This window comes from Myotis myotis, unplaced genomic scaffold (assembly GCF_014108235.1).
Source record: "Myotis myotis isolate mMyoMyo1 unplaced genomic scaffold, mMyoMyo1.p scaffold_m19_p_12, whole genome shotgun sequence".
NCBI lineage: Eukaryota > Metazoa > Chordata > Mammalia > Chiroptera > Vespertilionidae > Myotis > Myotis myotis.
Genome location: NW_023416316.1, coordinates 48,433,637 through 48,460,356, shown reverse-complemented (window position 1 = coordinate 48,460,356; position 26,720 = coordinate 48,433,637). Strand labels below are relative to the sequence as shown.

At 42.6% G+C, this 26,720-nt stretch overlaps 1 protein-coding gene and 1 pseudogene across 2 annotated transcripts in view; one reads left to right on the top strand and one right to left on the bottom strand.

Annotated features, from left to right (window-relative positions):
* GLDC (glycine decarboxylase) overlaps window positions 1–26,720 on the top strand; it is a 78,453-nt gene that overhangs the window by 28,760 nt on the left and 22,973 nt on the right. For both annotated transcript variants that reach the window (XM_036331117.1, XM_036331116.1), the window contains exons 8-16: window positions 2,864–2,960; window positions 5,371–5,476; window positions 7,858–7,997; window positions 8,791–8,871; window positions 11,270–11,367; window positions 11,850–11,934; window positions 12,087–12,128; window positions 13,331–13,473; window positions 22,677–22,752. In XM_036331117.1, coding sequence (XP_036187010.1) covers window positions 2,864–2,960; window positions 5,371–5,476; window positions 7,858–7,997; window positions 8,791–8,871; window positions 11,270–11,367; window positions 11,850–11,934; window positions 12,087–12,128; window positions 13,331–13,473; window positions 22,677–22,752 — 868 coding nt within the window. The remainder of the gene's footprint in view (window positions 1–2,863; window positions 2,961–5,370; window positions 5,477–7,857; window positions 7,998–8,790; window positions 8,872–11,269; window positions 11,368–11,849; window positions 11,935–12,086; window positions 12,129–13,330; window positions 13,474–22,676; window positions 22,753–26,720) is intronic.
* LOC118667665 lies at window positions 249–880 on the bottom strand (annotated as a pseudogene).

Here is a 26,720-nt window from a genome sequence, read left to right as displayed (position 1 = left end):
ATTGCTCTTTAAATCTAACTGGGTCACTTGGGGTTGATTAAAGATGTGTACAACATAGATTCAGAAGGGAGAATCTATTTGGGGTGTGAACTAGTTAGTACCTCTTCTCAAATGCCATGAGTCTGTACATGTTTGAAAAAGTGTGTGTGTAATCCACGCCATAGTTGTTCTGAGGTTACATATGTAAATTTACTAAAGTTGAAGAGTGCTTTGAGAGACTGAATATTTTTTTCCCCAAGTAGCAGAAAAATCTTCATAGTTTATTTGCCACATCTCATCGTAACAAAAGGCTCTGCCCACCACAGAACACTGCAATATCGTGGCCTTCTCACACAGCATTCACTCACTAGCACCTCACGCTTTGGGGACACAGGGTTGAGGTTTCCTAGGCTGTAAGATTTTTTCATCTGTTTGTTCACCACGTCAGCTGCTTCTGCAATATCCCTTTTATGCTTCTTGTTTCTTCTTCATCAATAATATGTCCGTCAATTGCTTATCCGAAACACTTAACTGCTGACAGGTCCCCATAACCTGACTAAGATAAACTGCTAAGAGATGCTTGCACAGCAGGCTGTCGCTCTTCCGGAGCACAGAGAAGGCAAACGCAGGACATGAACAGTAATGACAAGAAGCCAAACATGTGTATGTTTTACCAGAACTTCCAAGCACCTGGTAAACATGCCTCCCACTAGGCGATGAGATTAAAGTGATGGACTGTCGATCAAAGAGGTCCAGGGCCTGGAGGGCTGATGAGCCAAAGATAAACTTCAGCAATAATAGATGCTCATCAGGAACGCGCGCTCTCCCACACCGCTGCGGCCATCTCGCTCAGGAGCTCCTCCACCACGGCCTGGCTGGCAGCGTGACCTCCAGCAGCCATGGGCCTGCGGGCGCGGCCTCCTCTAAAGGCCAGCGGAGCCCCGTGCCGGCGGGTCTGCGGAGGGAGCCCAGCACCGGCCGAGAGACTGAATATTTTAGATGTGTTTTATATCTAATCATTTTCTTTCTCAAAAGTATTATGCTGCACAGTTATGTAATGATAAGTGCAATGAGAGATTATCATGCACTTATTGAGTGAGATCCACATTATTTCCTAGAGGCCCGCCACTCGGCCATTGGACCAATTTCCACAAGTACTTTCTTGAGTGCTTCTCATTGAAGTAGCTCCCCAGATTAATAATTTAGCCCAGCTGGTGTGGGTCAGTGGTTGAGCGTTGACCTATGAACCATGGTTCAATTCCTGGTCAGGACACATGCCCAGGGTGCAGGCTTGATCCCCAGTAAAGGGTGTGCAGGAGGCAGCCAATTAATGATTCTCATCATTGATGCTTCTTTTTCTCTCTCCCTCTCCCTTCCTCTCTTAAACCCATAAAAGATTTTAGATGAATGCCATGATTATTCTTTCTTATTTTTTTATCCTCCCCTGAGGACATGTTTTCTATCGATTTTAGAGATAAAGGGAGAGAGAGAAACATCGATCTGAGAGGAAAACATTGATCGGTTGCCTCCCATATTCACCCCTGGGGGACGAACTTGAAACCTGGTATGTGCCCTGACTGGGAATCAAACCTGAGACCCCTGCCGAAACCAGTTTGGCTCAGTGGACAGAGCGTCGGCCTGCGGACTGAAAGGTCCCAGGTTCGATTCCGGTCAAGGGCATGTACCTGGGTCGCGGGCACATCCCCAGTAGGGGATGTGCAGGAGGCGGCTGATCGATGTTTCTCTCTCATCGATGTTTCTAACTCTCTATCTCTCTCCCTTCCTGTCTGTAAAAAATCAATAAAATATATTAAAAAAACAAAACAAAAAAAACCCCCAAAAAACCTGAGACCCTTCAGTGCATGGGACAGTGCTCCAACCAACTGAGCCACACCGGCCAGCATGAATGCCTTGCCATTATTGGGAAATTTAGCATGATCTTTTTGACCCTTCATAAAAACTGACATACTGAGGTAAGTGAATAGTTTGGAGTAGTGAATGATGGTGATGGGAAGTTTAAAAGTACTCTCAGTTTGCCACAGGGTAGCAAAAGGCGCCTTGTTTTTTAGTGTAAAAATAAGTTTCTTCAAGTATTCTCACATTAGCTTTTTTCTCAGTGATGTCTTCACCAGACAAGATGAGGCACAGGGTGTTACAATTTAAAAAATGTAATATATTAATTATTGTTTGCTGATTTTTATTTTTCCACTTACTTATGCACTCATTGGTTGATTCCTGTATGTGCCCTGGCCAGGAATTGAACCTGCAACCTTAGCATATTGGGATGATGCTTTAACCAATGGAGCTATTCAGCCAAGGCTGTCTGCTGATTTTTATATTGAACTTCTTACCTTTCTGAAAAATGGACCCCAAAGTGTATTGAAAGAAAGGATGAGACTGCTAAATATTTGTGCTTATCCAAATTTTTAATTGTATTAGGAGGGGAAAATGTTGATTAGAGACAAGTGGTAAGCTGATTAACATAATTTTAATTTATAGCTATATAGTCATTTCAGACTTCTAGTACAGAGTAGCTGGTTTCTTTGTCAAATATTTCTTTTTCCTGAGTCTGCCAAGAAGCTCAGAGTGATAATTAATCCTCAATCACCATCATTATATTTGGCTGGGTAATTCCTGGAAAATTTCCTTGCAAGTTTCCCAGCCTTAATGTCTCTATCTGGGTTCCTCAAATCCCCACAGTACAACTTAAAAATTAGTAGTTCTAGTTAGAAGGGATGATTTGGAAGTTGTTTCTTTATGGCCTTGTACCCAAGTAAATTTGCTAAATTCACTGCAAGCTGGGAAGGAAAAAAGCAGGTCCATTTATGACAATTCCTGGTGCTGCGATTACCTGTGCTAATTGGATGTTTTATTCTTGGCCCAGAGATGCCACCGGGAAAGAAGTGTATCGTCTTGCTCTTCAAACGAGGGAGCAACACATCCGGAGAGACAAGGCTACCAGCAACATCTGTACTGCTCAGGTAGGTCACAGACCGGGCCTGTCCCCTGAATGCCTTATAGTCTATTTTACAGACATGAGCTACTCATTCATTCACTTCATTGTTCATTAATGTATGCTCCGCCGGGAATGTTAAGATCTTACTGGTAGAGAAGCCTTGTGGCCTTGTCAGAAACAAAATACCGTGTATTTTACTGGTGCTCTGTGTATGCACATGCTTCACACTTTAGAGTCTCTAGCATTCTTGTCTATAGCGCAGGTTTATTATGGGTGGTGACTGGGCCCCTTCTCTTCAGGCTCAGGTGGAGGCCCTCCAGGATGGGGTGAGGAGGGCAAAGCGAGTGTGCTTTAGGTGACTATACTTGAGGGGATGGTCCCACTGGCAAGCTGGTGGTGGTCACAGGGTACTGTCACTGGGAGCTATGAGAGGCATTCCCAAAGTGGGTGGGATAAAAGACGAGGAGTTACCAGGAAGTTGCCCAAGGGCGCAGGCCAGGGGGAGCAGTATTTTCTGATATCCAGCCAACTTCTAGGGTCAGGTGGAGGGCCTCTCTGAGCACGTGGTCTATTCTGAGTCTACCTCTTTCAGTCAGGGTCAGAGAAGGAGAGAGATCTCACAGATACCTCAATGGGCAGTCCAGTCTCTTCCCTCTCAGGGCATTGGCTCAAAGCACCACCAGGGTTTAGAAAGCCTCTTTAGGGAGCAGATGATAAGGTCTTCTTATATTTAGTTCAGTCTTTGAAGACGTTACTCTCTTTTTTTAAAAAAAAAAAATATTTTTATTGATTTCATAGAGGAAGGGAGAGGGACAGAGATAGAAACATCAATAATGAGAGAGAATCCTGGATCCGCTGCCTCCTGCACGCCCCCTAGTGGGGATCGAGCCTGCAACCCAGGCATGTGCCCTTGACCGGAATCAAACCTGAGACCCTTTAGTCTGCAGACCGAAGCTCTATCCCCTGAGCCAAACCGGCCAGAGCTGGAGATGTTTCTTTAGTTGGTTTTCTTATATTATTTTTTGCCTCAGGAAGGTAAGAGCTCTTCTAGAGTCACAGGAAGGAATCAGTTGTCACAGGCTTTTCCTCTGTTGACATCTAATGGATCTTTACATGATGCCTTTACTATCTATAGTTTACACTCCATTTGTTGAATTCTCTGCTTACATATTTTCCCTTCCTCTGCAGCTGACTGCCCCTGTCTTATCCTTTCTTCCCATTTTCTCCCAGAAGGCATCTGTCTGATCATAAGTGCATTAGAGTTTTCTAATTCTCCAGGTAAATTTGGGCTGTCTACAATGAACAAGTTCTTTTAAAAAATATATTACATATTTTTATTAATTTCGGAGAGGAAGGGAGAGGAAGAGAGATTGAAACATCAATGGTGAGAGAGAATCATTGATCAGCTGCCTCCTGTACGCCCCCCATGAGGATCGAGCCCACAACCCAGGCATGTGCCTTGACCAGGAATCAAACTGTGACCTCCTGGTTCATAGGTCAATGCTCAACCACTGAGCCATGCTGGCCGGGGCTGTTAATTATTTTTTATTTCTTCCCATTTATGTATAGCTGATATTTCATTATTTAACTGGATTATGAAAGATCTCTTTTTCTGCAATTATTAAAGTGATGTTTACCCTGAAGATAGCTATACTCTGTCTTCTCTGAGTTTCACCTTCTCATTCTGGAGACCTTTTAACTCGCTGTTGTCTGTTTCATTTCATGTATTTCCTTTTCAAGATTGATTTCATTAAACAAGTGACCACTCCAGTGTCATTCTCTTTGTAAGCGTGAAATTATTCTCTTTGTTAAAAGATGACTGATACATTTTGAGCTGTTCCTTGAACACTCTGGGTCTTTGACTCCAGATTTCTACCTGTAACAACTGCACTGTCATCTTTGCCACAGATTCTCCATTTATCTCTTGGTTATTGAAATTCACCTTCTACTGATGTATTGAAGGCCTCAGGAACATTGTATTCCCCGAGTTCCTCTGTTTTTGAAAACTTTTGTTCTTTCTATCCTTGAAGAACTGTTCGAGTATAAAATTCTTAGATGTCACTTTTCCCCACTGAGGTCTTTATGGCTCCTCTGTATTCCAACATTAAATTTTGTATCTCGATGTCTGTGACAGCCTGATCTTCCCCTTTATGGATGGCATGATTATATTGCATGTATGGGACCCCTTCCTAATGGTCATATTTGAAGGTTTAGCATAGTGAGTCCACAGTATCTTGGATGCTGTGTCTTTCCCTCAGGTGTTCAGCCGTGTTATAAATGGTCCCCAGGTATCATAGAGAATGCAGGAAATCTGATCATTTTGTTTTGTCTCTGTTTTCAATTTGGCATCTCAAGTCAAAAGAATAGTCCCTTCTATTAATTGTCTTCCATCACATTGTTGAACATAATTCCTTAAATGCTCTTTGTCATTTTAGGCTCTCTTGGCGAATATGGCTGCCATGTTTGCAATCTACCATGGTTCCCGAGGGCTGGAGCATATTGCTAGGAGGGTACACAATGCCACTTTGATTTTGTCTGAAGGTGAGTCACATATCTTTTTTAAAAAGTTGTGGGTATAACAAAACTGATAAACATGAGTAAGTGAAATTGAGAACTCACTGTATGTTCAATTCTTTATACAGAATTAAAAGTCACATAGTCAATGAACATATATAATTTCAACCTCATTATTACTCAAAGAAATGTAAATTGAAACAACAAAATAGTTTTTCTCCCATCACACTGGCAAAGATGAAAAAGAATGCTGATATTGATATGACTTCTATTTTTTAAAAAAATATATTTTATTGATTTTTTACTGGGGAGTAAAAAATCAGCTCAATCCTGATCAGCTGGACCCCAGCAGCAAGCTAACCTACCAGCCGGAGTGTCTACCCCCTGGTGGTCAGTGCATGTCATAGCAAGCGGTTGAGTGGTCTTAGCATATCATTAGCATATTATGCTTTTTTTTTTTAAACACATATTTTATTGATTTTTTTACAGAGATGAAGGGAGAGGGATAGAGAGCTAGAAACATCGATGAGAGAGAAACATCGATCAGATGCCTCCTGCACACCCCCTACTGGGGAGTGCCGGAAACCAAGGTACATGCCCTTGACCGTAATCGAACCTGGGACCCTTCAGTCCACAGGTCGACGTTCTATCCACTGAGCCAAACCGGTTAGGCTGACTTCTTTTTTTAAGAACACTTAAACTATATATGTCAAAAGTCTTTAAAATATGTCTATAATTTGATGCAGAAATTCTACTTCTATGTATAAATTCAAAGGAAATAATAAAATAGGAAAGTAAAGGGTTTCCATTGAAACACTGTTGACAATAGCACAATCTTGGAAATAGCCTAAATGTCCAATAAAATGTAGTTACATTATGGTACATCTGTAAGTTTGACCATATACAGCCATTAAAAACAATGATATGGGTTTTGATTTTGAGAAAAGCAAAATGTCGATGATATATTACAATTATTTTTAAAGTTAAAGAAATATATGTATGTGACCTATCACACATGCACGTGTACACACACACACATACACACACAACTTCTAGAGGAATATATACCAGAATATAACCACTAGTTATTTCTGGATGGTGATTATGGTGACTTTTCTTTCTTTTTTTGGTATTTATACTAGAGGCCCAGTGCGTGAAATTCATGCACCTGGAGGGTCCCTTAGCCCGCCTGCGCCCTCTTGCAGTCTGAGAGCCCTCAGACATCCTTAGTGCTGCTTCAGAGGTGGGAGAGGCTCCTGCCACCACCACTGTGCTCGTCAGTCGTGAGCCCGGCTTCTGGCTGAGCGGTGCTCCCTTTTTGGGAGTGCACTGACCACCAGGGGCAACTCCTGCATTGAGTGTCTGTCCCCTGGTGGTCAGTGCATGTCATAGTGACCAGTTGTTCTGCCGTTGGGCTGAAACCGACTTTCCGACATCCCCCGAGGGGCCCCAGATTGCGAGAAGGCACAGGCCAGGCTGAGGGACCCCACTGATGCACAATTAGGGCCGGGGAGGGATGCGGGAGAATGACCAGCTGGGGAGGGACGACAGGAGGGCTCCAGGGCGTGTCTGGTCCATCTCGCTCAATCCTGATCAGCTGGACCCCAGCAGCAAGCTAACCTACCAGCCGGAGTGTCTACCCCCTGGTGGTCAGTGCATGTCATAGGAAGCGGTTGAGTGGTCTTAGCATATCATTAGCATATTATGCTTTTTTTTTTAAACATATATTTTATTGATTTTTTACAGAGAGAAAGGGAGAGGGATAGAGAGCCAGAAACATCGATGAGAGAGAAACATCAATCAGCTGCCTCCTGCACACCCCCCACTGGGGATGTGCCCGCAACCAAGGCACATGCCCTTGACCAGAATCGAACCCGGGACCCTTCAGTCCGCAGACCGACGCTCTATCCACTGAGCCAAACCGGCTAGGGCAGCATATTATGCTTTGATTGGTTAAATGGCTGATTGGATGACCAGACACTTAGCATATTAGGCTTTTATTATATGGGACTAGAGGCCCAGTGCACAAAATTCATGAACAGGTAGGGTCCCTAGGCCTGGCTGGTGATTGGGGCCGATCGGGACCTTCTGGCTGCCGGCCAGGGCCTTCCTTTGTTCCACACTGCCCCCTGGTGGTCAGCACACATCATAGTGAGCCATCAAACTCCCGGTCTCCCGGTTAAACTCCCATGGGGACAATTTGCATGTTAGGCTTTTATATATATAGATTTTACAATTTTCTGTAGTATAGTAATAAGCATTTAATTTTTTAAGCAGCCACAAAACATTGGGTAGGGCAGAAACAGACTCTTTTAGTAGGATTTTAATCTTTATTTTTCTGGAAAATGTCAGTGACGGAGGAGCAGGTTTCTGTGGGGGAATCTGGTTGATCCTCCTTTCTTGTTTAGGTCTCAAACGAGCGGGGCATCAACTCCAGCATGACCTGTTCTTTGACACTTTGAAGATTCAGTGTGGCTGCTCAGTGAAGGAGGTCTTGAGCAGAGCTGCTCAGAGGCAAATCAATTTTCGACTTTTTGAGGATGGCACAGTAAGTCAAACTTTCAGGTGTTTGTTGTTTTCTTTTTAACACAGTCTCTAGGTTTTCATGACTTTTTTTAATTGCATAAATTTTCATGACCTTTGTCATTAAAAGTTTTCCTCTTTATTTAACATGTTAAGCACCATGTCAATCACCAGTGACTGACACTATACTTTCCGGAAAGGAAGACAAAACAGGCTTGGTGCTAATGTGTTAAAAAAAATCAATATTGGAATTTTGGGCACAATCTATTTTTTAAAGAAATATTCTTTACTGTTGAAAATATTCTTATATCCCCTTTTTTCTACAATGACCCCTTCTAGCCCACCCCCGGCCCCCAATCTATTTTTTTTAATAAACCATTTTCATTTCTAGTTTAGGAACATTGTAATCCTTCAAAGGATATTTGATTCTCATCTTTCCTTAAGACTGTGTTTTCATAAAGGAGACTTTTAGGCACATATTTTCTTACTTCTCTCTTCACAATACGACTTTTCAAGGTAAAGGCCCTGATAAATGATATAATAAAGCAAGTTAAGGGAAGAAAAAGATGAGGATATCCAGTACCAATAGAAGTACCCTGCAACCATCACAGTGTTAGAGTCCAGAAGTGGCTTATAAAACTAAATCCTGTGACGTCTGGGGCTGGTCTTAGTCCCTTTTGCCTAAGGGCCAATTTGGTAACCAACTGGCACCCTGATATTTTAAAAGGACTGGGAGTTTTGTCCAGCATCTTCTCACCTTTGACCTCTCTTGGGTCTAGAGCTGATGTTTTTTTTCTCTTTTGTTTTTATTTCTGTAGCTTGGTATTTCTCTTGATGAAACAGTCAGTGAAAAAGATCTGGATGACTTGTTGTGGATCTTTGGCTGTGAGTCATCTGCAGTAAGTGAAATAAAAGCATGCATTTCTTATAACGACTATTTGAGGTGGTGTCAAAGATGGGTTTGCTTCTTGTGGTCCTGAGTATGTATGGGAGGGGGGAGGAGGTGTGACATTGGTGGCTTGCTGTTAAAATTATGGCACTGACTGTCCCTGGCAGCAGTGACTGCTGATAGAGGTTACTGCTGTGTGCCCTACCCAGGACCATGCACCCAGGCTATTTGGAAGGATTGTCCTTAATATAGAGATTCATGACATTGGCATCTTGGTTATGTCGATTCTGAGAAAATTATGATACCCACTCACGCAAAATATATTTATTAAAGACCTAATATGTGCCAGGTAGCATGCTGGGTCCTGAGGATCGTGGTGAATTAGACATGATTCCTGCACTCACGGAGCTTATAGTCTAATGAGGATTCAAACAAGCACAAGATTGCAATCCAAGAGATGTGTTATAATGGGTGATGTCTGAAGATGCTCTTTGAGCACAGAGGAGAGTCTTCTTACCAGGATTTGGAAGAAATTATCCTAAGCTGAGATCTGAAAGATGAGTAGGAGTTATATAGTCTAAGATGGCACTATTGAAGAGGAGGATGGGGCCAGAAGTGTTCCAAACACTGGGAAAAACAGCCACAAAGGCTGGAGGAGAGAGATTCCTGAGAACTAGAAGCAGTTGTGTTGGTTTCTAAAACATTGAAATAGCAGGGACATGTGAGGATAAAGGTTACATTCCATGGAATGAGAATGAAAGAGAGAGGTGTCAGTGACTACCTAGACCTGTGGCCAGGTGTTAATCACAGCTTTACACGGCCTGGTGCATAGGAAGCCCTCAATAAATATTTGATGAATAAATCAATGGAAGAAAACATTTACTAAAGAAGTTGAAATAGGTTTTAGAGTGTTGAATGTTGCTGTCCTGGTTGTCTGTGTCCTCTTTGAGAGAGGACTTCAGGATAACAAATGGAAATCATCAAAGAAGTATCATATTAAACTTTAATTAATAAACAGGACTGAATAAGCATCTTCCCTCTAACAGTGGTTCTCAACCTTCTGGCCCCTTAAATACAGTTCCTCATGTTGTGACCCAACCATAAAATTATTTTTGTTGCTACTTCATAACTGTAATGTTGCCACTGTTATGAATCGTAATGTAAATATCTGATATGCAGGATGGTCTTAGGAGACCCCTGTGAAAGGGTCGTTTGACTGCCAAAGGGGTCGCGACCCACAGGTTGAAAACCGCTGCTCTAGAACTTTGCACTACTTTTATTTTTTTTTAATATATTTTATTGATTTTTTACAGAGAGGAAGGGAGAGGGATAGAGAGTTAGAAACATCGATGAGAGAAAAACATTGACCAGCTGCCTCCTGCACACCTCCTACTGGGGATGTGCCCGCAACCCAGGTACATGCCCCTGACCGGAATCGAACCTGGGACCTTTCAGTCCGCAGGCCGACGCTCTATCCACTGAGCCAAACCAGTTTGGCTGCACTGCTTTTAATCACAATTATTCATTCCACATGTTTGAGGCATGTTTATGGAATGAACAGTCACTGAAGCCTGGGGCAGAATGAGGAGCAAGCGATCTATTTAATTATATATTTTCTATATTAAACTCTTAATAGATATATGATTTGCAAATAGTTTCCCCTCCTGTGGGTTATCACGTGACTCTCTTGACAGTGTCCTTTGATATGCAAAAATTTTTAATTTTAATGAGTCTGTTTTTTGTTGCTCATGCTTAAGAAACCATAGCCAAACCCAAGGTCATGCAGATGTCCCCCTGTTTTCTTCTATGAGTTTTATAGTGTTACCCTTTAAAGGTAGGTCCTTAATTAATCCATTTCAAGTTACTTTTTTTGTATATTATGTAAGATCTGGATCCAACTTCATTCTTTTGCATGTGTAAATCCAGTTTTCTCAGCTCTGTCTGTTGAAGACATTGTCCTTTCCCCATTACACGATCTTGGAATTTGAATTTCATTAGAGTTGTTCTCAAAGATAAAAGATCAGTGTCAAGTGACACACTACCTGAGTGTTATCATGGTAACTTTTTTGATAGCCTTTTAAAATAACTTACCAGAACTCACTTACTATTCAAGGAAATACAGGAGATGTCACCTTTTTTTGCAGTAAAAATTGTACAGTTTTCCTTATTTTCTGTGGCTGAGGTCAGTAGAACTTAAAAACAGAGCTCTGGAGATTTTCACAATTCATAACTCCTGACACCTGTCAGCACACCATGCCAGATGCCTGGGGAGGCGGTGAGTGGGCGGGCGGGGCTGCTCGGGGACTTCTGATGCTCTGTGAGAATACTTGCTGACCTGAGGCCTGGGCGTCCACACGTGGTTCTAGGCACAATTCCTGCCCTTTAGTTTCTGTGGTCTCTCCATGCAGGAGCTGGTTGCTGAAAGCATGGGCGAGGAACGGAGAGGTATTCTAGCCACTGCCTTCAAGAGAACCAGCCCGTTCCTTACAAATCAAGTGTTCAACAGGTTTGTGTGGCCATTTCGACTTTTGCACTGTGTGCCGTGGCTTGGGAGCGCAGTAGAGAGTGGCTTCTGACTTGGACGTGATATTCCCTTAATAATAAATCATCGCCATAAGATCCCATTGCTGATTTGGGCAAAGTACACATTATTTCCTGTTGGCCCTGACCCCTTGGCACTGTAACCCCTAATTCTACTCATCAGACGGGGGAGAGTTTAGATGCCTAGTTGCCAGGCTGAAGAGCATACCCAGGAAGTCAACATCCTCTTCTTCCCAACCTTCCTCTTATGCCCACAGGATGCTTCTTGTCCTGGGCCATCCACTGAGGTTTGTGGGGTGCCATGCCCTTCCCTCTGATGCTTTGTTGGCATGGCCCAACGTGATCTGTATGTTGAAGGTAGATCTCAGTGTGTCTGATCTTTCAGGAGGATACGTATGGACTCTTACCTAACTAGATTGGCCCCAATCACGCGTTTTGTGTTCACAGCTATCACTCAGAAACAAATATTGTTCGATATATGAAGAAATTAGAAAACAAAGACATTTCCCTCGTTCACAGCATGATTCCACTGGTAATTATTACTTTTATCCCCGCCCCTCTTTGGGTCACATGTAATATGCTGCAGGAGGGGTGAATGGGTGGCCATGTGGGGAGATAGAAGGGCTGATCATACGGATCATAAGAAATAACCAATGCAATTTATTTTGGTTGTGCTTCTTAAAGGGATCCTGTACCATGAAGCTCAACAGTTCATCTGAACTTGCAGTAAGTAGGTCACTTCTAAGAAGGAACTTGTTCTGGCTGTACATAACTAGAGAAAATTGCTACTGGGACGGTGAATTAATAACTACTTTAATAATCCTTTTCCTTGTTATTCAGCAATCTTGGCAGAAACCCCAATTTTACCACAACCTGATCATTTAAATTTATGAGTCAGATTATTTTGAAATATTGAAATAATTAAATATATAGTATTGATACCTTCCTACCCTCCCACCATCTTTTGTTAAACCTGCCACATGAAAAGCTTTTATTTTGATCAATTTGTGGTTGTTAAGCTCAGAAGAACCTTAAGCCTTCTTTCTAGAAATCCATTCATAGTGCCAAAGGGTAGAGATTTGAGGTTTTAATTTCTTTCCTGTGTTAACAGAAGATTTGTGTAACCTGCTGTTGTGTTGGTAAGCATGTTTCCTAGGCTAGGATCCATTTCAACAAAGTTAGCTTGTTCCTTTTTTTCCACCGGAGTATTCAGATGTGACAAATCACATCAGGCCAAGGAAATAATTTTATATTGTGACAGGAAGATTTCCCCCATTTGCTTTTCTGTTGCTTTGCTCTGCTTAATGAAGAGACAGTAATGTACATGCTATGTAAGAGTTTGAATAAACTGTACTTGAAGCAACTCATTGGGTTTCATGGATATAAATCTATTTTCGGGCCTTTTTGTCCCTAAATAAGATAGAAAGAGGTTATATTTTTGCACAAGTTCACTTTCTGGGACTCACTTCTAAAATGAAGACAGTAGTAGAACTTACCTTGTAAGATTGTGGTGAGAGTTAAATGAAGGAATATATTAAAGTGCTGAAAGCAGCCCTAGCCGGCTTGGCTCAGTGGATAGAGTGTCAGCCTGTGGACTGAAGGATCCCAGGTTCGATTCCGGCCAAGGGCACATGCCTGGGTTGCAGGCTCGATCCCCAGTAGGGGCTGTGAAGGAGGCAGCCAATCAATGATTCTCTCTCATCATTGATGTTTCTATCTCTCTCTCCTTCCTTCCTCTCTGAAATCAATAAAGAAAAATATTTTAAAAATAAATAAATAAAGTGCTGAAAGCAGTGCCTGGCACATAGTAAGCACTGCATGTCCGATCATACTTTCATCATCATCACATCATCATCATCAAAGTTAATATTGTTACTGCTGTTACAATATGTATATATGCATATGTTTTCTCCTTTCTTGCTCTTCAGCCAATCACATGGAGTGAATTTGCAAACATCCACCCCTTTGTGCCTTTGGACCAAGCTCAAGGGTACCAGCAGCTTTTCCGAGAGCTTGAGAAGGATTTGTGTGAGATCACAGGCTACGACCGAGTCTGTTTACAGCCTAACAGGTAAGGGGATTTCATTTCCTGTCATTTTAGTTATTGCTTGGGGTATAACACAACACCCATCTTAACACTTAGAGGTTTGAAGCAACAAATATTTTGTATCCTTCTGAGTTGAGTGGACAGTTCCCCTCCACTAGGGTGATGACTAGAAGGTCCAAAGTGGCCTCCTTCATTGCTGAGAAGTTAGTGGTGGCTGTTGGCTGGGAGAACTTAGTTCAGGCCGTGGCTATGGATCTTGGCTCTTCTCTGTGTGGACCTCTCCATGTGATTGCTTGAACTTCCTCACGGAATGATACCAGGGTTCAAAGCACAGTGCTCCGAGGTGGAAGGATGTGGAAGCTGCAAACCTCTTAAGGCTCAGCCTCTGAAGTCACCCAGCCTCCCTTCCAGAGCATTCTGTTTGCTACAGCAGGCTACATGGCCAGCCCAGATTTCATGTGGGAAGGGACACAACAGGGGTGTGAATGCTGAGAGTCATGGTTCGTTGTGGGCAATCTTTGGAAACTAGTTACTATACCTATCAATAACATAGTAAAAGAAGGAAAGTCAAGCACACATGTTAGCTCCTACGAAGCAGCAATGTCTCAATGTAACAGGGCCAGAAGAACCTGGATCCTGGTTTCTTCTATCACTGACTTTGAAAGTTCCTTCCCCTCTTCTGGCCTTGGTCTTTTTATCTGCAAAGTAAAAAACTTTGAAGAATAGTGATTTGTAAAAACAGAGGATGTTTTGGCAATATCTCCTGGGTACCTTTAAAAAATACAAATTCCAGCCCCACCGGTGTTGCTTGGTGGTTGAGCGTCGACCTAGGAACCAGGAGATGGGGGTTCGATTCCCGGTCAGGGTATATGCCTGTGTTGGGGGCTTGATTCCCAGTTGGAAGCATGCAGGAGGCAGCTGATAGATGATTCTCTCTCATCATTGATGTTGCTATCTCTCTCTCCCTCTCTCTGAAATCAATAAAAACATTAAAAAATATATAAATTCCTGGGCCCCAATCCAGACCTACTGATCATAATCTTCAGGAGTTGAGACGAAAAATCTTTATTTTTAAGAAGCAACAAAATGATTCTGATATACAGCCAGTTTGGAATCCACTGCATTTGTGATCTCTCTGTCTTCCTGGGAGTGCAGACAGACCTGTTATCGGTGTGGAGTTAAGGTCTTAGGATAGCTTCGAAGAGGAGTCAGTCTCTGCTCCTGGGTTCTCTACCTCCTACGACCCAAGGTGTAATTCTTGCCCAGCAGTCTCAGCATTGGCATCACCTAGGACTTTGCTAGAAATACAGAATTTCGATTTTAAAATTCAAAAATCAAATGATTTAAAAACGGAGACAATTATTGTCTCACTTTCTGAAAGAGAAAGTAACCAAGTTTTAATCAGATATAATCAAGCTTAACCTCCTGTGTGGTAACATAGGCTACCTAGCAAAGCCATGCACTTTTTTTCTTTTTAACATATTTTTATTGATTTCAGAGAGGAAGGGAAAGAGAGAGAGAAACATCAATGATGAGAGATAGAAACATCACGGATTGGTTGCCTCCTGCACGCCCCCCACTGGGGATCAAGCCTACAACCCTGGCCTGTGCCCTGACCAGGAATCAAACCATGACCTCCTGGTTCATAGGTTGATGCTCAACCACGGAGCCACACCGGTCGGGCAGAGCCATGCATTTTGAAAAACAATATACCCTATCAAGCACGACTCCTTTAGGAAGAGGGTAGGTGGCACATGAAAGGCCACGGAGCTCTTTTAACAATTGCCTTTCAAATCCGCACTGCACAGATAGGAAGGAACTGACGCTCATGAAAGTCAGGCTCCAGTACACGCTCATTAAAATGCTATCATTCAGCTTTTTTTTTTTTTTAAAAGTATGAGAGGAACCTGATTGAATTCTTAACCTTAGGCAATAATGCTTTATTAAATGTTGAAAATGAAGAAATTTTGCCCTCTAGTGATAGAATAGGATTGCATCTTTAGTGTCATATTGGAGAGCAATGTTTCAAGACTAACTCTTAAGTCATTAGCTCTTGCAGTAAATTAAGGTCCCAGCCAGAGTCCCCAGAGGCTGACCTAAGGATGAGGAAGCTTGCCCTCCCTGAAAGCAATGGTTCCCAACCCTTTCTGGAAATTAGATTCCTAGGGTGAGAATATACAAATTCTGATGTCCAGATCACAATCCCAGATGCAATCACAATCTCAATGGGGAAAAACAGGAGGGAGGGAGTGACATGAAAACCTTGGTTCACATAGCCAAGTCTTCACTTGGTCGATAGTTAGATCCCAAAGGTTTTTGTTTGTTTTTAAATATATTTTTATTGTTTTCAGAGAGGACGGGAGAGGGAGAGAGAGATTGAAACATCAATGATGAGAGAGAACCATTGATCGGCTGCCTCCTGCACGCCCCCCTACCGGGGATCAAGCCTGCAACCCAGGCATGTGCCCTTGACTGGAATCGAGCTCAGAACCCTTCAGTCTGCAGACCTATGCTATATCCACTGAGCCAAACCAGCTAGGGCGATCCCAAAGGTTTTTAAGAACTTGAAACAAAAATGTCAGGAACTGGAAGGAAGATTGTAACCCTTACTTATGTTGTCATATTTACCCATAAACCATAGCCTTTCTGATGTCTCTGTTAGATACAAAACATGTACAAGAGGTTGTAATAAGATTCATCAAAAAAAAAAAAAAAAAAAAAATGTCAGGAACCTGGAGGGCTTTTCCAGCTTGATGGAGAACATAGCCAAAAATATTTAATTACCTTTCCATTTCCTATTTCACCTAGCATGGTTGCTTTGGCTTGTTTCTCATAACACGGTGACACTCTTAAATTCATTCAGCATCTCACAGACACACTCCAGGAACTGCTGGGTTAGAATGATATATAATGCAATGTTTAAGGCAGACAGAAACAGTAATTAACACCTTTCAAAGATGTTACTCTAAAAGGGAAGACAATCTAAAATTATTATTAGCTCACTTGGCTTATAAGAGCGAGGAAGTTGTTTTTATCTTTAAAAACTGCAGGATTAATCTTGATTGTAGATAGACTGGCAGTGGCTTCCCCAGAATCTCCTCCCAAGGAAAGATCTTAAAGCAGCGGTTCTCAACCTGTGGGTCTCGACCCTTTGGGGGTCGAACGACCCTTTCACAGGGGTCGCCTGAGACCATCGGAAAACACATATATAATTACATATTGTTTTTGTGATTAATCACTATGCTTTAATTATGTTCAATTTGTGACAATGAAATTGGGGGTCACCACAACATGAGGAACTGTATTAAAGGGTCGCAGCATTAGGAAGGTTGAGAACCACTGTCTTAAAGGAAGGTGGGAACAGGCATAATCAATGGCTCTCTAACTTCACTGCGCATGAGAGTCCCCTGGGGGCTTGTTATATTACTAAGCCCCTCCTCCAGAGTTTCTGATTCAGTCTGGGGTGGGGCCGGGGAATTTGCATTTCTGACAAATTCCCAGGTGATGCTGATGTGCTGATCTGACCACCATGCTGTGAAAACCACCGGTGTTGCAGAGGTTCCCAGCCCAGGCTGTGTATTAGAACTACTTGGGGAGCGTTGAAGAATACTGATGCCCTCCCCACCCCACAGAATCTCCTCTAGTGGTGGAGCCCAGGGGTCCCAGCTCCCCAGGTGATTTTCATGCGCCAGTGGGTTGGAGATTGTATGGACCTGGAGGAACGCCATAGAGGAGTGAGATTTGAAGCTTGCCTTTGTGAGCACGACCAGTCATGTGCATAGTTTATAGCAGAGCGTCAAACACCTGGTAATTGCCACATCCGTCTCCTTTCCTGGGCTCACGGTTATCAGTGATCATCTCTGATATGCTTTCTGAGTCTAGCGCAGCTTCAGAATCCTCCCTTGCAGAGCTCCGGGAGAACGAATATGGGGGACCTCTGAGTAGGGACTGATTTTCCCAAGAAACACACAAAAAATAGCATGCTCAATGCCAGGAAGAAAAGGATGAAGGATGAAGAGCCTTTTTTTGGGAAATATAAAGCAATGGGCAGAAGGGTCTGGCCTCCCCTAATTTCCTTAACTCTCAGAAGTATAATTTTGATGTTTGTAAGGCTCTGAAGCAGTGGTTCTCACACTTGTCTGCATCCCCAGAATTTCTGATTTAGTGTGACTAGGCTGGGCAGGAGCCAGGAATTTGCATTTCTAACACGTTTCCAGGTGATGCTGATGCTATTGTTTGGGAATCTCCAGTTTGAGAACCACCGCTTTGAGGTAGTATCCAGGTATCTGAAAGGTTAGAGCTGCTGGAATTATCCAGATGTTTCTTTTTTCTTTTTTTGAATATATTTTATTGATATTTTTACAGAGAGGAAGGGAGAGGGATAGAGAGTTAGAAACATTGATGAGAGAGAAACATCAATCACCTGCTTCCTGCACACTCCCGACTGGGGATGTGCCCACAACCAAGGTACATGCCCTTGACTGGAATCGAACCCGGGACCCTTCAGTCCGCAGGTTGACACTCTATCCACTGAGCCAAACCAATCAGGGCTCCAGATGTTTCTTGACCAGAATTCAAAGGTTAAATATAGAACTTAGCTTCTGTCAAGTTAGATACTGATAGGTAAACACATTCCAGAATGACATGCTGAGAGGGTTTTATTTTAAGCTTATAGAAGTAGAGACCCAGGTAGCATTTGGGGTTCTTAATGTATGCAACAGTTTGGTTAAAATACTGTTGCTTCCAAGGTGTCTGTACTGGTAAATTGTCTGTCACCCTGACCTGTAAGCAGCTGAAAAAAACACATACACTTCTCTGAAATCGCATACTAACTGTGGCCATCAGTGTGCACACTATGGTGTGTTAAAAACTATAAAATGATTTTCAGTAGACTACTAGGGAAAAGTAAAACAAGAATAGATCTGGCAAATCTAGATAGTTTATATTTTTAAAAAATGTACAAATTTTAAATTACTGGCCCCCAAATTTAAAAACGTTAAGGATCCATAACATGATAATTTTCTCTAGGACACATTTTTAACACTCTCTGATGTGTGTGAATACAACACCCTATTTGAGACCTCAAATGCTGTTTTCTCAGCACAGTTCAAATGAAGTTCAGCAGTTGTTTTGGTGACTGCTGGGACTCACTCTAAATCATGAATTATAGCATATTTTGCAATCTGGCAAAATGGCTTCTGTTACTTTTTAAATTAACAACAGCAGCTATAATAATCTCCAAATATTCCAATGTAGCTAACTTCTGAGAAATTTCTTATAGTGTCTATAAACTCAGCAACTATATTCCTTAGACAGCATAAAGAAATTCCTTCATGGCTGGCCAACGATGTCTTCTGCTGTGTGTACATCAGTGACAAATGTACACAGTTACTAACCAAAATGCCTTCTTTATAGGCTGCAATTAATTTTTTAAAATGTAGGTTTTTATTGTTTTCAGAGAGAGGAAAGGGGAGAGAGAAAGAGATAGAAACATTAATGACGAGAGAGAATCATCTATCGGCTGCCTCCTGCACAACCCCTACTGGGGATCGAGCCCGAAACCTGGGCATGTGCCCTGACTGAGAATTGAACCGTGACCTCCTGGTTCATAGGTTGATGTTCAACCACTGAGCCACACCGGCCAGGCTGCAATTCATTTATCATCTTAATCCATCTGAAGTTTTATGCTTAAGGAGTGCTATGCTTTCCGCCTGTGACTCCTGGCCATGCATATTCTGCAAAATCATCCAGAAGAGCAGGCTACGTTCCCTCTCAGATAGACATATCATCTGCAATCTTATTTCTAAAATCTAGCAGAAGGTTACAAGTATCCCTTGGGGTTGAGCTTGTGTGATGGTCCAATAAACATTTTTTCCAAACATCTAAAAACGTACTCCTTGGAACTAAATTGCAATATTTCTTAATCTCAACCTTTTTGCCCAGGTTCAAATGATAAATATCTTTGAAATTTACTGTGTCCTTAAACTCTTGTTTCAATCTTGGCAAAAGAGCTGAACTATGACCCTAGCCCTATCATGGGATCTTCAAATTCCACCACTACCCTCACCCTCTTTTCTTTTTCTCTCTCTTTCTAAATTTACATTGAGTAGCTGCCCCGAATTTCCACACTTATGATGATACACTGTTACTAATAGGATCTAGGTCAGTGATGGCGAACCTTTTGAGCTCGGCGTGTCAGCATTTTGAAAAACCCTAACTTAACTCTGGTGCCGTGTCACGTATAGAAATTTTTTGATATTTGCAACCATAGTAAAACAAAGACTTATACTTTTGATATTTATTTTATATATTTAAATGCCATTTAACAAAGAAAAATCAACCAAAAAAATGAGTTCCCGTGTCACCTCTGACAAGCGTGTCATAGGTTCGCCATCACTGGTCTAGGTTTACATAATCACAAAACTGTTGAATCCTATCAACTCCAGTTTATTATCACCTTGGGAGTCATTGTGCTTGTTATATGTGTTCTAGCTTTTTCTAGTCTACTGGATTTCTCTGGATTCTTTGTAGAATGAGTCTGGGTTTTGGGAGAGGTTGTCAGTTAGTTTTTACTCATTCTATGTTAATCAGTATCACACGTAGCCATAACCATTCCTTTAGCAGCCTGAGTAAATGCCAGGACTCGCGGGACTTGTTTTTCTAAAACAGTTTAATCTTGTGCTCCCTGGGCACTTCTGTGGGTCTGAGGCTCCCCATCCACGAGAGTCCTCCTTTCTGTGGCTGGCTCTGCAGGTCCAGGCCACTAACTGCTTCATTTTAAAGAGATGCCAGAAATTCACTATCCTGCCCGGCTGGCACGGCTCAGTGGTTGGGCATCTACCTATGAACTAGGAGTCAGGGTTCAATTCCCAGTCAGGGCACATGCCTGGGTTGCCGGCTCATCCCAGTAGAGGGCGTGCAGGAGGCAGCCGATCAATGATTCTCTCTCTTCATTGATGTTTCTATTTCTCTCTCTCCCTCTCTCTTCCTTTCTGAAAGCAATACAAATATATTTTTTAAAAAAAAAAGAAGAAAGAGGAGAAATTCACTATCCTAGCTGCCCCTCCACACCAAATGGTTTTCTGATGATCTCTTAATCTGGGTTATGAAAATAAGCACTTACTTGTCATAATACTTTCTCACCAACAGGTGGCACTATAACCCCCTTTCTTTAATAGTGGACTAGTAGTAAGCCATGTGTGGCATTTAGAACTTATCTTCCACATTTTTGAGTAGAAACATAGCTGATTTTAAGAGCATCTCAGGCAAAAATATGGAAATATCGAAACAGCATTTCTGATAAAATCTTTAGCATGTTGACTTTCTCTTTTTTTATATATAAATATGTTTTTACTGAGCCACGCCAGCTGCCAGAGTTTTGTGTGTTTTTTTTAAAATATATTTTATTGATTTTTTACAGAGAGGAAGGGAGAGGGATAGAATTAGAAACATCAATGAGTGAGAAACATCGATCAGCTGCCTCCCACCCCCCCCCCCCCCCCCGGGGATGTGCCCGCAACCAAAGTACATGCCCCTGACCGGAATCAAACCTGGGACCCTTCAGTCCGCAGGCCGACGCTCCATCCACTAAGCCAAACCAGCCAGGGCCAGCTGCCAGAGTTTTTAAAATATATATATATAATTTTTGCCTGGCCGACCTAGCTCAGTGGTTGAGCTTTGACCTATGAACCAGGAGTTCACGGTTCAATTCCCGGTCAGGGCACATGCCCAGGTTTCAGGCTCGATCCCCTGTGGGGGGCGTGCAGGAGGCAGCCAATAGATGATTCTCTCTCATCATTGATGTTTCTATCTATCTCTCTCCTTCTCCCTTCCTCTCTGAAATTAATAAAAATATATTTAAAAATATATACGTATAATTTTTTTCTTGTTTAACCACTATGCTGTACACCTGAAACTAATTCAAAATAATATTGAATGTAAACTGTAATTGAAAAATAAACTTTAAAAAATTCCAATGCTTAGCTTTTAGCTAAGAAATAAAAGAAAGCTTATCTAATTTATTCTTAAGCCTTGTGCTTTTAGAGTATGATCTCAAAATTACTGGGTGACTAGAGGGATGAATGCCAAACCACTGGGTCTTCCACCAAGTCAAATGATGGTGTAATTTTGCAAAATGAAGGAATATGTATTTTGAATGGGATTAAAAAGACCTATTAGTCACTTCCCTTTCCTTCCTGCAGAGTGTACTGAAAACATTAAGTAACAGTTTAAGATTGACTCAGCATCGCTCACTGGGGTGTTAGTCGTTAAGTGCGCTCTAAAAGTGGTGCCTTTCAGGACTGTTTTGTTGGGTATGGCCGGCCGCTAGCAGCTGTGTGCATGTGGGGCCTGGGAAAGCCGACCCTGAGACAGACAAAAATGGTGCCACTTTCAAAGTGCATAGTTTCTTGGGGCAATTTGGTCATTGACTAAGTATTTGGTGATATAAGAAATCATTGTAGTTTTAGGTGTGATAGTTGTAGTTACATTTAAAAAAAATAATTCTTGTCTTTGAAAGATACATATTGAAATTTGAATTGATGAGTGACATGATTGAGTTTTGTTTCAAAATAATCTAGTTCAGAGTGAGGAGAGTTAGTGAGGGATATAGTTGGAAACAAGATCGACCATCTATAATAATAAAAGCATAATATGCAAATTGTCCGAATGGAGGAACAACTAGTAGCTATGACGCGCACTGACCACTAGGGGGCAGACGCTCAACTCAGGAGCGGGGAGCGGGCCTAAGCCATCAGTCGGACATCTCCTGAGGGCTCCCGGACTGCGGACTGCGAGAGGGTGCAGGCTGGCCTGAGGGACACTCCCTCCCCCGCCCCCCCCCCTGCACAAATTTCGTGCACTGGGCCTCTAGTAATCCAATAACTGTTAAAGCTGGGTGATAGGCACATGGCAGTTCCTTATATTCTTTACTTTATTTTTATAAAATTTTGAAATTTTCCATAATAAAAAATATTTTTTAGGCTCATGGTTCTGAGTGAGGGTGGAAAGGCCCATCTCTGAGTGGGAGTGGGTGAGCTTTAGGGCACAGACCTGGCTGTTCAAGTCCTGTGGGCTCATGCAGAGATCTGCCGTGAGCTTTTCATGGTGTCCGGGAGTGACTTTGTGTCACTTGTTGGCGAGCACACGGCCCGGCCCCAACGAATATTGAATGGATCAATGAAAGCAAAAAGGCCCAAATCCTAATCCTTCTCTTCTTGCCTTTGCAGTGGAGCCCAGGGGGAATATGCTGGGCTGGCCACTATCCGAGCTTACTTAGAAGAGAAAGGAGAGAGACACAGAACGGTGAGTATGGGCAAGTGGTGCTTGCCCCCCACCGGGTGGCATCGGGTCTAGCTCCCAGGGTCCCTTTCACTCTGTGGGACACTCCCCCCAAGCTTTCTTAGAAGCAGCTGCGAGAACATATAATCAAGAAACAAATTTCTGTGGACTGGCCATTATGATTGTTGCCTCCAAGACACTTCACTGGACCATTTTGAGGGAAAACATTCAGAGATAAAAGGCTTTTGCTCAAACCCCGTCTGTAAAAGTCCGCCAGTTGGCTGTGAAACTGATTTCCTGAGGGAGTAAGGGGCAGGAATGTTGCCATTCCAAACCTCCTGTCCTTGGCTCAGCCCTGGCCCCAGGCCTGGAAAAGGACAGAGGCTGAGCTATAATTCTTCTGTAACTCCTACTGTGCCCAACCACAGTTCTAGTCATATGTGTGCTCAAAAAATATCGAGTCAAGAAATGCTCAATTAAATGATGTCAGCTCTAAGCAACGAAGGAAGACGTGGAACAGAGTTCATGGTTCTGCTTTATTGTTAGCTTTGGGTATGAGAGTCTAGTCTCCAGGGTCCAAACTGTTCTTGTGGGGACCAGCAGGTACAAATGGGCTCGACAGGACCTACCCTCATCTTCAGAGGCAGTGGCTTTAGCAATTGATCTGATACAGACTTCAAATTGTGGCTGAAGGCCCTGACCGGTTTGGCTCAGTGGATAGAGCGTCGGCCTGTGGATGCAAGGGTCCAAGGTTCGATTCCGGTCAAGGGCATGTACTTGGCTGCGGGCACATCCCCAGTAGGGTGTGTACAGGAGGCAGCTGATCGATGTTTCTCTCTCATCAATGTTTCTAACTCTCTATCCCTCTCCCTTCCTCTCTGTAAAAAATCAATAAAATATATTTAAAAAATTGTGGCTGAAGGAGTGGTCTTCATTTTGGTGATGACCATGGCTTAGCTAGAACGTCCACAAAGTTCATAGGTGGAGTTCTTAGAAGGAGCAGTGGATAGGAGTCAACAGCAGGACAAACGTGTCTGCCCATCTAGGAGAGTTAGAGAAAAGGGTGCTCGGGTGGTACTGGCTGGCTCAGTAAGTGGGATATGATAGGTGGTGGCCTGATCTTAGTCCATTTCTGGTTTTATTAAAACTGGGATTGCTTATGGCTAGTTGCCTAGATTTTGCAATGAGAGAATCTAAAAACTGTTTCACTTCCCTTTCAAAATAAGAGGAGAGGGGAGAGAACATTTTCTCTCTCATTCCCTTACTAATTCATTCGGATTCCACATGTGTTTTCCCAGGCCTTTGACCTGGCTGGGGAATAGAATTGATTTTCAAAGACCTTTGAAAACCAGGACATTCACTAATTGAATAAATTATTGACTACTGGCTACATGCAAGGCACTTGGTGTGCCAGTCCAGAGACACAGCCCCAGGCATTCTAACTTGTGTTGTTTTTTTTCCCACTTGAGTTTTCTCATGGTTTTGAGTTCTTTAGCTTTCTAAGGAAGGGTTAGTTTAGAGCTACAGCATTGTTTTTGGACCACAGAGCCTCAGCACTGTCATCAGTTCAGAAAGGAATGTTGAGGCTCCAGTTGTCCAGTGAAAGGGTAACAGATGACTGATATTAAGAGTTCCCTCTTCTATTTTTCCTCCTTGGCCTCTATGCACTGAGGTAGCCCCTGGAGCGCCCATCATTATGCTCTTTAATCAGGAGGTGTCTGGGGATCTTGGGAAGGGATCTGTGTGGCCATCTCCATGTTGTCCCCTCCCTGACCCCCCTCTCGTTCATGGAAGGCTAGCGAAGAGCTAATGACCAAGGACCAGCGAAAATTCAGGTTCCACCCTCTGTGATGCTTCCCACCCTCATTGTTTCCCAGTCCTCCAGTTTGACACCCAGAAGTAGATGTGAATGGTCAGGAGTTGGGGGACCAACTGGAAAGGTCAAGGAGAAAGGATGAGAGACCTTTGGATTGGGCCTGAGAGGAGTCCTTTACCCAGAGACTCCTTTTCGGCTCCTCCCATCCCCACCTTGTGTTTTCTAGTCCTCCCTTCTCTCTCCGTCCCCTCGTGTGTGATGTTTTTTCTGGTGCCATGGTCCGCATTGCTGTCATTGAGATGTCACAAGGGGCTCTTCCTTCCTGAAGGGTGGAGAGGAGCTGGCGCCTCATTGTAGGAAGGGGAGGAAGAGGCAGGGGAGGCCACCCAGTCACTGAGTTTGTAGAAATACAGAACTCATGAGTTTGGAAATGTTGGCATCCTTTTTAGATGAAAGATTTTAACTAAAGCTGACTTTTTTAGTTAGAGAAGGGGAAAATGGCTTGTTTACATTAGAGAAGTCTGAGACAGCTGCTCCTGCACAATAGGCTCTGATGGAATCCATTCAGATAGGAAGTGTGGGGAAGTCACGTGCTATGGAACCACCCAGGGTCCTGATGGCTCTCTTGTGTCAAGCTGGTTTGGGAAGTTAGTTTCACTTTGCTCTTAAGTTAAATTTCAGGCATTCTTAAAAGGCAACAGCCAACTTCTTGATTCTCCAGTTTAATTTGGGAGAATGCATATTTATTTATTAGATTCTTTATTTTTTTTAAGATATTTTATTGATTTTTTACAGAGAGGAAGGGAGAAGGAGAGGAATAGAGAGTTAGAAACATCAATGAGAGAGAAACATTAATTCAGCTGCTTCCTGCACACTCCCTACTAGGGATGTGCCCACAACCAAGGTACATGCCTTTGACCGGAATTGACCCTGGGACCCTTCAGTCTGCAGGCCGACATTCTATCCACTGAGCCAAACCAGTCAGGGCTATTTATCAGATTCTTATATCGCAATCACCATGTGCCACGCACTCTCCTAAACACTTTGAAATAACTCAATTTGCTAGTCAGGTTTGCTAGTCAAAGACTGTGTTTCCTATACAAAGGGAAAACATTGACCAAAACCAACAACAAGAACCAACAACAAAGAAACACCTTCCAAAAACTTTTATGTATTTTTCTCTTCCTGATTGCCTGAGGCAAAGTAATGGCCTTTGGTTGTTCAGTTTTTACCATGAGTGAGAAATTGACTTCTCTTGCAAAGGAGCATTACCCTGAATCCTTCAAAGATCAGCTATGTTGGTTCTACACCAGACATATTGGGGACTGAGGAAAACACAGCATCTCTAAATGGATATTAATAGATTTGATGTTTTGGATAAAGTAAAACATCAAATCTGGGTCCTGTTGTTGCTATGTCCCTCATAACACCACAATTCTAAAGTGTGAAAAACTTACCTAAAAAATAAATATGTAAATAAATAAAGTGTGGAAAAATTAACATTAAAAAATAAAGTTTCCTAGATCCATATAGAAAACCAGAAATGTCCAACAGCAACTTGTAAAAGAATCATTGACAAAACCACTCAGAGTCCCCCCCCCCCACTACTCTTTATATCAGAATGTATATTAATTTTCAGTGGCTGCTGTAACAAATTACTATAAAATTAGTGGGTTAAAATAATACACATTTATTTTCTTACAGTATGTGCAGGCCAAGAGTCTGAAATTGGTTTCACTTGGCTAAAGTCAAGATTTTGGCAGGGCTGGTTCCTTCTGAAGGATTCAGAATGTTTCTTTGCCTTTCTTTCCCCATTTCTGGAGGCCTCCTTCATTCCTTGGCTCATGGCCCCTTCCTACCATCACGCCAGCCTCTGTTCAGTCATCACATCTCCTACTTCCTTTGTAATCAGGTCTCCCTCTGCCTCCTTCTGATGAGAACACTTGCGAATACATTTGGAGCCCAACCTATAATTCAGATTTCAAGAGGAATGTTAAGGTTCCAGTTGTCCAGTGACTGACCGATGACTGACATCAAACGTTCCCTCTTCTGTTTTTCCTCCTTGCACTGAGGTAGCCCCTAAAGCTCCCCATCATTATGTTCTTTCACCATCTCCATGTAGCTTCATCCTCATCCTGTCTTAAGGTCCTTAATCTCTCATCTCAAGACCCTTAAC